Raw genomic sequence first — 11,737 nt, forward strand, 5'->3', positions numbered from 1 at the left:
CCAGTGTAGTACTGCCGAGCCTATAAGCATACTGCTGGTTTTTCTTCCCAATGTGGAGAACCTTGCATTTTTCAGTGTTAAACACCATCACGTTCTTGTCCACCCATTTCCTGAGCCTGTCAAGGTCAGCCTAGATTGCCCTCCTGTCCTCTCATGTGGATGCTTTACCCCAAAGTCTGGCGTCATCAGCAAACTTGGTGAGTCTGCTTCTGATGCCAATGTACACATCATTAATGAAGATGTTAAATAATATAGGTCTAAGGCCAGATCTTTGAGGGATCCCACTGGTCACAGCACACCATGACAATTGACTTCCATCAGTTATCACCCTCTGGGTCTGACCACGGAGCCAATTCCCCAGCCAGTGGACCGTGGTAAAGCCGAGGCCACAGTTGGCCAGTTTTGCTAAAAGGTGATCGTGGGATAACAGATCAAAAGCTTTTTTAAAGCCAGGTTATTTGACATCAACATCTTCCCCTCTTGTCTAGGTGAAAGGGCACCTGGTTGTAAAAAGAAATAAGATTGGTCAAGCAAGACCTACCCACGACAAACTCGTGCTGGCTATCCCTCAGGATTTTGTCATCAGCCAGTCTGTTGAGAATCATCTCTTTGATAATCTTTTCTAGGATCTTCCCCAGGATAGAGGTCATGCTGATGGGCCTGTAGTTTTCCAGATCCACTTTCCTCCCTTTCTTGAAGATAGGCACCACACTGGCCTTCTTCCAATCATCGGACACTTCACCGGAGCACCAAAGATCCGTGCCAGGGGCTGGGCTATGATGCTCGCCAGCTCCTTGAGTACCCTGGGATGTAAGCTGTCAGGGCCTGCTGACTTGAAGGTATCCAGCCTCTCAAGGTGTTCCTTCACAAGGTCAGCATTGATGGAGCAAGGAATCTACCTCACCCAGGCCTTTCTGTTCTGTAATGGGCAGGGGCATTCCATGGGACTGGTGAAAGACCGATGCAAAACACGCATTTAGCAAGTTGGCTTTTTTCTGGGCATTGGTTGTCAACTGTCCCGTCTGGTTTGGCAGGAGTCCAGTGTTCCCTTTGTTTTTCCTCCAGCTCCCCACATATCTAAAAAAGGACTTTTTATTGTTCTTGATACTTGTAGCCAGTTCGAGTTCAGTCACAGCCTTGGTGTTTCTGACTTGCTCTCCACAGGTTCAGACCAGTGCAAAATATTTGTCCTTGGAGGTGGATCCCATCCTCCATCCTTTGTAGGCCTTTCTTTTCAGCACAGGAAGACCACTAGTTCCCTGCAGAGCCAAGCGGGCTGATGTGCCCTTTTGCTGCCTTTCCTCCAAGATGGAATAGACTGTGCTTGTGCATCCAGGATCCACTCTTCCTGAACTCCCCTCCCCTTTGAGTCATGGTCCCTTTAGGGCCTCACTGACAAGCTTCCTAAGCTTGTCAAAGTCAGCTTTCCTGAAGTTGAGGATTTCTGTATTGCTGACTGACTTGCCAGCTTTATGATGGATGGTGAAGATGATCAGCTCATGGTCACTATCACCCAGCTTCCCTTCAATCGTTAGGTCACTGATAAGGTCATCCCCCATTGCCAGTACCAGGTCAAGCAGTGCTTTGCCTCACATCAGCGCATAGACTTCTTGCGTCAGATAGAGTTCATCCACACACGTAAGAAAGCTTTGCGACCATTCGGATTTGGCTGAGTGCTCTTCCCATGAGATGTCCTGGTAGTTGAAGTCTCCCATAGACTCCCACCATTGTGCCCCTGTGCCATGTTCCCCATGGATTTTAACCCAGAGGGTCTCCAGTTGTCCATCCTGGGCACCAATGTTGGCTTGCAGGGATGCATAGCTTTCCTTGACATAGAGAGCTATACCCTCCACCCCTTTTATCCACTCAATCTCTCCTTTACAAGGTATAGCTGTCTATACCTGTGGCCCAGTCATGGGTGGAATCCCACCAGGTCTCCATTATCCCTATGAGATCATAATTGTTTGCATTGAGCAGGAGGACAAGTTCCTCCTGTTTATTTCCCAAGCTCCTGGCATTTGTGTACAGGCAGCCCCCCATCCCCCGGCGGGTTGGGTCAGTGCCATCCTCTTAAAGCTTTCAGTCATGGTGTTCTGGCATGGTCTTCTGCCTTTGCTGGATCACTAGATAGGGTATAATAAAGACATTGGGTGAAAACCTGGCAGCATGGGAGTCAATGGCAAAACCCTCATTGCCTTCACTGGAACCAAGATTTCAACCAGAATACACAAATGAGAAACAATAATGAGAAACATTAGGCTGGGAAACAATGTTAATAGAGGTAGGTGATAATGGAAAATATTGCAAAAAATTAGGAGAGTGTTTCATTTTTTCAGGGTTAAGAATGAACTCATATTTGGAAATTTGTCCATATGTTTTATTCTATTAAGTTTTGTACTTTTTATGCCAAAAAAAATCACTAGCTCTAGACAACATTCAGCTTTAAACACTCCGTATTTTCTTTGAGTCAAGACCTATTAATGTTTTAGATACTTTCTCCTTGATAAAATTATGAATATTAAAGACTAATAGTTGTTTGGAAATGGAAATGGAAACTATATACACTATATCAATGATTAAATAAAATAAATACACTATCTACTAGAACTTTGTAAATTACAGAATGGCAAGGGCAAAGTGTAATGGGTAAAACCCAGAAAAAACAAACTTTAAAAGTGTATTATCTCTAGATCTCTCTGTTCAACAAGTGCTTATGCACTATCCAAAGACATGTCATATTTTAGAAAAGCAAATGAACTGAAGCCAACATTTACAAATTTGAGTAGCTGAGCTTTCGACACTTAAATGCATATTTTGTCACTAAAGTAAATGGCCTTAATCAAACATGGAACATCCGATGGAGCTGAGCTCCATTAGTCATCTCATTTAGTAGTCTAAATATGGATGTTCATGTCTAAATTTAGGAACCCCTTTTAAAAATGTTGGTTTATATATCAGCTGTTTTGGGGTCTGAAATCTATTTCAATTTCAACACATTTGAGTTGGAGCTACATTTACAAAGTTGGCAGACTGTTCCAATGAACCTGGCTCCTAACAAAAATAGACAAGGTTCTTGATTTGCAAAAATAACCACACTTCTTACTATGCCTGTTTAAAGTAGCTAAACTCCAGAGGAAAAACACATGCTTCCAGATAAGTGCAGCCAAATGAAATGATTGTAAACAACAGTTTCAAATGAAATCACTGAATTTGATCCAAAGAATTCCTATATATTTTCTCAGGAAATTAAATGCAATAAGTATGTAGCATTTTGAAGAGCCTGTTCTTACTATTATAATATGCCACATTTGTCACTGATGAACAGGTCAGGAGAGGTTTTTCCTAGCTAGCATAGCTGTTGGAGAGAGAACAGTGTTTGTGCATATTATTCTCTTGAAAAATTTATCTTGATACTTTATTTTCTGTGCTTTATTTTCTGATGGTCACTTAGATCAAGAACTTTGTTGCCAATGCCACTTTACTTGGTGTGTCAAGGGCCTTTTTTTCTAAGCCACTTACGTTTTTATCTTCAAAGGTCAAACCAGCTAATCTTGGAGCACAGTCATTTAGCAAATCCTGGACGTGTCTATATAGGACATTTATTATAGAGCTGACTGATCAGCTCCACAGTAAATTTCAGCATCTACACGTACAGTGCTATTAGGATGGAGTAAACTAATGAAATCCACCATGGGTTAGTAATTGTCAGCACAGGTACTATCCTACAGTGTAGTTAATTACTCCACCACAGTACACATATAGACACTGATGGGGTTGGCTGGGGCATGAAGGTGCTTCAGTACTGGGTTTGTCTGCTGGCTAGCCCCATACTGGAACACCCTGGTACCCCAGTTAGCCCCTCTGCAGCATGTTGAGCCAGGGGGAAGCAACCCCAAGCTGGCAGGCTGTCTCCCCCAACCCCGAACTGCCTGCCAGCCAGGGCTGCTGTGACCCAGTTCAACATGCTGCAGTACCAGTGTACATGGAAACACAGGACCCAGAAGCAGTAAACTCTGGAGCGAACTGCACCAGAGTTTATTCAACTTCATTAATAGCACATGTAGACATGCCCACTGACTGTTTGTTTTCTCCCCAAAAATCTAACAAAGGCCACATCTACACAACATGCTGACTATGCAGAAGCCTGATACTACTGCCCAGTAGCACTGTGTGGCAAAAACCAGGCCAAGACACTACTGCACAGAAATATTAAGCTACTTCACAGTAGCATCACTAAAAAGGCATTCACCAGCACTACTGCACAGTAACTCCGGTTGCTGCGCATTTATTTAGCACTTGCTTATACAAGTGCTAAATAAATGCATAGTAACCACTGCACAGTAGTGTCTTGTGTTGTTGCACCCAAGGAGAATCAATTTAAGTCGACAAATATTTATTGTCACTGCAAATTTAAACCCCTTCATATTATATGAACTAGTTTTCCCTACTTTTAAAACATATAATGACACAGTGAGTGCATATAATGGTACATGTAAATGGGTAAGTAAGTATTGTCTAAGACACATATTAGGACCTAACAAAACAAAAGGACCTTTACAAATCAGTATACAGAGTTGGGTTCAACCAGTGACAAAAGCTTTCAACAGAAAGTTTCATATGTTTAAAAGTTCTGTAACTAGCTAGTAAAGAGAACTTTTAAAGTGAACTTTTATTGCAATTCTTTTTTTCAGGAAGCACACCAAAATCCCCTGTTAAAATGCACTTGTAAAGTTTTTTTTCACATGTTGAGAGAGAGAGAGAGAATTGATTTCAGTGGATTTTCCACATATAGAAGGCATGCTATATCAGTCCCTTAATGTGTTATGCTTTTATATTCATAGAGGAGGTTAGAGAGCAAGTCATTTTAACTTAAAGTTTACAGGATAAATTTATGAGCCTTCTTCTATGGAAGAGCACTTACGCTCTATGCAGCTTTTGTCAAACATTTTTAACAAATTGTAATAACCTTTGTCATATCTCATTTTCTTGCATAAACAAGTCACATTGAAACTATAAATGATGGAAAATTTAATCCACATGGCTTGCATTATCAAAACTGTTAAACTATATTATTTTCCGCCATGTCAGCAGTGCATTATCTGTTTTAAAGAAATGTTGAAAAGATTGCTTTTTAAGGGAGATGTCACAGGACCTGCGTAAACAGCCTCCCCAAGCCTGTATAAGCTGACGTTTTTAGTTTCTGAGGCTAGTAGAATCCCCTGGTGTCTGTCTTTCTATAATGTACTGGGGAAAACTCTCTCCACTGACCTCAAGGAATTTACTCACCAGAGATATAAGGAAGAGCGATGGGAGTCATTGGCACTGTTGAGAGATTCTCCCCATCATTTCTATCTTGACTACATACATTTGTTCTAGGATGTAACTTGGCATACAGGCTCTAAGCCTAAAACCTTTTTCTTCTATCTACCACCCATTTGGTATTTGGATTTAGGAATCTTGTATGCGCTTCTGTAACTGTCAAATGAACTGTTTTTATGAATGAAAAATGTCAGCTCAGAAAGAACATAGATTTCCTTTCTAAAACAAAGCTTTCTTAAATTATGTAATAATAATATCTGCCCTGCTTATACTTGCTTATGTTATTATTATTGTATTTTGGACAACTCTTCCTCTCAGCTTTGTTTGCTTCCCTGTCCATGTTTCATTCTCCACCCAGTGTGTGCTCCCAGATACCTGTTCCGGTAGATGACTTACTGTTCTAATAGCCCAGAAAATATATTTTTCTGTATGTGTGACCTTTGGTGCAGACAGCTGTAACACTTACACCATTTTAAATGCTGTTGAAACTGCAAAAATGTAGAAATACATGCCAATTTAGAATGGTTTGAATCTCCTGCAGTGTTTCAAAAGTATACCTGAATAATCTAATACTATTTTGAAAAGGTCCTCCTTAAACCAGTTCATTGTTAAGCATGGACACCAAGTGTTTTGTGACTAGCATCCGGTCAATCCTGCAGGTGCAGTTTGCACCCTGTACAGCAACTGCCACTCCAGTACACTGCCAAAACTCTACAGCCCCAACCCATATGGCATGCACTTGACCCAGTCCATACCATCTCAGGCTACTCTGAGTTTGAGAGTGTGGTCAGGTACATAGAGAAGTATTCCTGCTTCTGGGTGTCCAGAGTTCTGAGTTCTCTGGGTGACTTCCCAGTGTCCCTCTAGCTTTTAAACAGCACTTTCTTCCAAGCTACTGGTTGGCTTTATTCTGCTCATGGCAATTGACAAGGCTTTGGGCTATCCCAGGCTGATTTGGTTTGGGGTGTGGGCAGAAGGGTAGAGGGGGGTACCCAAGCCATTGGTCAATTTCATTTCATTCCTAGAAATTGGCATGGAGGCCTTGGGCAGCTCACCAGAAATCCAGAACAGGGGTACCCCCTCTGCACACTCCTCACCCCAGATCAGCCTGGAATGCCCCAAAGCCTGGTCAGTTGTCATGAGTGGGGTGAAATTGATAAGCAACTTGGGGGAAAATTCTGTTTAAAAGTGATGGAGACTGCACAGCCCCCAGAATACCCAGGTCCCCAGAAACCCAGAAATAGGGGTCTAGACACACACATACCTAGCCATCCCTCACAGTGGTAGCACCCCACAAATTTTGGTGAAGTTCAAGAATGGCGTTTATTGAATTCAGTGTTAGTGAGAAGGAAAGTCAGAGAATTATAATTGTAAGCAACTAGCATCTTCTTTTTCTTTGGCATCTAGCCAGTTGAGGTATGAGTCTTCCTTGTCTTCTCAGGGAATATTGGGGAAACTGGAACATGCTGGGTTAGGTATTCACTATCATGCCTAGTGACAGTTTGACAGCACTGCAATGCCTAAAAGATGACTGTTCTACTTAAAATCTTCAGCAACGTATGTGTAAACGCCGGGATAATTATGAATTAGTTCCCCATCAGTGGCATTCTTGGAATGGTTCAAGTGTTATATCTTTCCACACCCTAGTGTTGCAATACACTAAAGTTATAACCTGAAGTTTCCCATTCTGTCCCCTGCAGTTGATGGGTGATACTAATAACACTGCCTTCCTGCTTTCATTCAGGATCACTTGTAGAGTCATTTACATCATCTATACCCAGAGTAGTTAATCTACCCAAATGTCCTTTGAGTATGAGAGCTGCCTACTAGAATAATTTCCCGACCCAGGGGCCCAGTTTAAAAATTAACCTATTATTGATGACTGAGCACATTTCCATGTTTTCTTACCTGTCTGGCTACCTATCAGGGCCTCTGGGTGCAAAGTGGGGCAGAGCTCCCCTTTGCTGCCCAGGACAGCGAGGGGCAATGGGGATCACCCCCCTGCCTGGCACCCATGTAGCAGCTGCCCCATGGCATGGGTGCAGTGTGGCTCAGCAGGGTGCCATGCACTGTCTAGGAGTTGGGGTGGCTCCACATGGCAGCTGGAGCCCAGCAGTGCTCAGCCCCAGCAGCCCCAGCTCCCAGACAGTGCACAATGCCCTGCCAAGCCACACTGCACCAGTGCCATGGGACAGCTGCCAAGCGACTGCCAGGTGGTGTGGCAGGAGATCCCCACTGCCCCGCGCTGCATGGGGGGGCTCTGCCACAAGCACCCAGAGGCCCCAGTTGCCGCTGCCAGAGTCAGTGAGTGTGGGCAATTTTTTTTTTTTTTTTTAAGTGCCAGGACTAGGCTGGGGCCAGGCGGGGGATGGGGCCAGGCAGGGCAGCCATGGGGGCTTCTCCCGCAACTCTCCCCACCCAGGGGAGAGGCAGGCAGAGCCAGAGGAGATGTAGGGGAACCTGCAGCCACCCAGCTGTGCCTACCTCTCCCTGGCCAATCTGAATCAGCGCCAAACCTTCTGAAGCCAATTCAACCGAATTGATTCAGGACAGTGATCCGAATCTCCAAATTGAATCACTGTCCTCTGAATCAGCCAAATCCAAATCAAATACTTCCCTATTCATGCAGGCCTAATGGATACAGGTAAACTGAAATTAAAGATCTGATTTAACCTCCCAAAGGCAAAAAACATTCAGAATTGACCAAAAATTCTTTCTTAAATTCACTGGCTCCAAATCTGCTCCAACTCTGTGTATTCTCTGAGAAATGGAATTAACTCTGAGTTTATACTATATAACTAAGGACAAAATGTGACACCTTGTTTTATAGCAAATAATCTCTGGAATTTTCAACTGCTTGTTAAACCTGCATGTCTTGTATACCATAATAACTCAGTAAATGGAATAATTTGCAGCTACTTACAGATATAAATCTGAATATCCTTTCTCTTATAAGGTTTAAATTAGGTGCTGAATAATATCTGGACATGATTTTAGTAATCTAATTACTTAATTATGCCTCTAACTATGATACATTTTCATTATTAATTAGAAAAGTAGTGAAACTGTTTTCAGACGTTTTATTTTTTGATTATTTTAATTGTACTAAATAATTCAGCAAAATAGTTTTTAGCATTCTTCATTGAGTACATATTTTGTTTACGTGATGATGTCATATGGCTAATGTTTTACATATTTTTAGGCTGCTCATTGTCTGTTTAACAAACATGAAATCACAAGCTAAAGAAAAAAATCAATTGAAAATATAATAAATGTATAATTGCTAGTTGCTAATTAACTAGCAGGAAAAGGTTATGAAGGGTGGCTTAAACAAATATGAAAGTTTTCAAAGTTGTATCATCTTTCATAAACTGGTTGTTTTCTTTAGTATGTACTTTCTAAAGGAAGGAAATAAAATGAAAGTGGCTACATCACAAAGATTACTGCTGAAACAAAATGGAAGTAGTTGGTTTCATAAAATATTAGGCTATGGCAGTGGCTGAATAATTTTACAGCGACTTGCTGCCTAAGGCATATGTTTTACTATCTGAAGCTAAATGCATGAGAGAATTGACCATCTGGTTTTTTTCAGCCTGAACAAATATATAATCCAGACTGAACCAACAGAGGCTGAATATAATTACAGCGTGTTTTGGCCTGTCTAGTGTACCTGAAGTGGCATCCTCTAATATGTATCTTTATGATTTCAATTCCGTGTATTACAATGTACAGTTCAAATACTGACATCAGAAAGTACCTTCTTCATCATGTAAGGCACATCAAATGATTGGACAAGTTCTTGTTAGGACCTATTATTTTACGGTTTATCCATCAGTGAGAAGCAGGATGAGATAGCTTCTACTTCACCTATTGTATTGAATAATCATTGGATAAAATGCAGAAACAGCAGCAGAAGTAAGAGCCTGAATTCATGTCCCCCTATTTCCAAAACAGTGCCAGCTGGATTTGGACACAGAGCATACTCCCTTAGTTTGTTCTTTTTCTGGCCCCATTTCTCTATCTTAGCTGCCCACAGAACAGGAGGGATGAAAGTTACTCAGCAACTGCTTAGTCCAGGGAGTAGTGATTAGGGCATTTTGCCAGAAAGTAGAAGATTCAAACATTCTCTGACTGAAGGGGTGCCTAGAACTTGGGTCTTTGCTTCCTGTGAAGGAGCCATAACCCCTAATCTAAAATTAGGTGGGCTCTCCTCCTCCTCTTAAACAGTTGCTAGTTCTGTTTTTCTGCAACTGAGATTTCCAGCACTTAACATGAGATTTATGTGCTTTCTCAGGCAGATTCAGAGTTAAGACAACTACTCCTTGGATCATTTCTGAGTATGCACAGTTGGCTGAGCCTAGTCATGTAGAGTGGTATCTTGTATAAAATCTGCATAAGTGACCCTAAGTGCTACTTGTGTATTTGGGAGATGGAAAGGAATTTGGGCATCTTAGATGTCTAAGTACTACTTAAAAGCATAATAGGCAAAGAAGCATCTAGTCTATTTGTCAATGCCTAGTAGACAGGAAGGCAATGAGGGGTATTGTATCTTTGATTGGACTAGATGAATTTAGACAGGAATACATCCTTATTCTGTCTGATCACTGAGGTGTTCTGAATACTTCTATCTTAACTTCCCTTAAAGCCACTCCTTTTCTATTTCCTGTTGTTGAACGCTGAAAATTCTTGGTTGGAGATTTTCTCTGTTTTTACCTAGGTGGAACACATTCCTTTTCTCTACCATCCTATAGTAAAGGAGGGGCATTTTCATGTCATTGGCCAAATACCCAGAACTTTTTAAGAGTAAAAGTGACTCATGCCTACTGCTGTACTGTGAAGGAAAGCATGTCCATGGTAAATAAATTACAGAAATTATTCAGGAACAGTTAATCCTTATGCTGCTGTTATTAATGCTGTATTTTACAGCACCGAAAAGTATGCTCACTGTTTTGTAAAGCAAATAGAAAAACAAAGCCCCTCTTCAAAAGGGTTTTCAGTCTAATTTTACAAACAATATAATGAGCATTGATAACAAAATTGAGAGGAAGAGGTGGAGTGAGAAAGAACAAGTGTAGTGAAGTAAATTCAGGCATGTATGTCTCTAGGTAGGTAACTTAGAGATATTTGCTCTGTGCTTTAAGAATCATTACTATTTCCTCATTTCTTGTGAACAGTCTGAAAAAAATGAGCATGAAGGAATCGTTTGAATTATGTATGGATAGAGGGTTAGCAAGATACCCTTCCAAGTATATAACCGGTATAATGCTATGGGGATTGTATCCGCTCTGCATAGATAATCTAGAAAATAAATTATGCCTGCTCAGGTGCTCCTCTGAATTGTTCATTGGGCTTTCCTTAGTGTTTGTCTTCTTTTGATTCCTAAATTGCTTGACTATACCAGTTTTGTCCCTTCACTTGTTTTCTAGTCTTTAATAAATTAATGATTTGTCTACCCTGATTCTGTAAGAAATGATCCTGAAGTCAGGTAATCTTCCATTTTGAGAGGAAGGAAAGTATGAAAGTAAGGGTGTTTTCCAGATTAAAGCACTGGAGTTTGACTCTGGAAATTTGGGATCATTTTCTGCTCTGCCAGACAACCTGCATGGCAGCAGATAGCTCACTTTTATTCCTCTGTCCCCATCTAATAAATGGGTGTGACGGGCTGGCTGGCAGTGACCTGGCCCAGGGATTTTGAAGGGGTAAAAGATGATTGAAGGACCTGGGATTCCCTTCCTGCACCAATCAGGCCCCAGAGACTCACCCTGATTGGCCCCTTGGGTCACCTGGACGGAGATAAAAGGGGCAGCATGGGCTGACTCAGGAGAGACCAGTGAGGGACAACAAAGAAGGGGCTTCACAGAGCTGGCAAGAGCTGAGCCAGCGGGGTAGGAGCAGTGCCCCAGAAGAGCCTGAAAGAGCAGGCGGCACCGGGACCCTCAGCAGTGCGGAGTGTGCCCAGCAGCAGAGGCTCCTCTCCGCTCCAGCAGGGATCTGAGCAGCGACCTGAGGGGTTCTCAGCTCTGAGTCCAGCTCCTCCAATCAGAGGCCAGGCAGCTCGACATGAGGCCAGGGCTCTGGGAAGGTCAAGACCCCTAGCAGGCTGGAGTAGTGTCACCAATGGTGGCTGTGTGGCAGTGTTCCTGCCTAGTGTGTGGGAGATCTGAATTCAAGTCCCAGCTGAGGTGAGCGAGCTAACAAGAAGTAAATCTTCTTGCAGTGGAAAAGGAACCATTGTGTTTTCCCGCCTTTCTCCCCCTCCAGGTATGAAGATCCTATATTTCCTTGTCATTTGACATTTTGCATTTTGTGCTTTTTTATATTTCACCAACCCATATTGTTTGTTCTGCTGTTTGTGTTTTATATTTTGTTAACCCTGTTTTTTTGTCAATGATTGTAAGTGTCTAACTTTTGTTGAATT

At 42.1% G+C, this 11,737-nt stretch overlaps 1 protein-coding gene across 1 annotated transcript in view; it reads left to right on the forward strand.

The window, feature by feature from the left end:
* Positions 1-9,214: 9,214 nt before the first annotated feature.
* The window catches only part of KCNQ5 (potassium voltage-gated channel subfamily Q member 5), a 186,392-nt gene continuing 183,869 nt past the window's right edge, over positions 9,215-11,737 (forward strand). The window contains exon 1 of the mRNA XM_019538157.1: positions 9,215-9,234. Within this exon, the coding sequence (XP_019393702.1) occupies positions 9,215-9,234 (20 nt within the window). The remainder of the gene's footprint in view (positions 9,235-11,737) is intronic.

The sequence above is a fragment of the Crocodylus porosus genome, unplaced genomic scaffold (genome assembly GCF_001723895.1).
Source record: "Crocodylus porosus isolate Cpor-Errol unplaced genomic scaffold, CroPor_comp1, whole genome shotgun sequence".
NCBI classification, from domain to species: Eukaryota; Metazoa; Chordata; order Crocodylia; family Crocodylidae; genus Crocodylus; species Crocodylus porosus.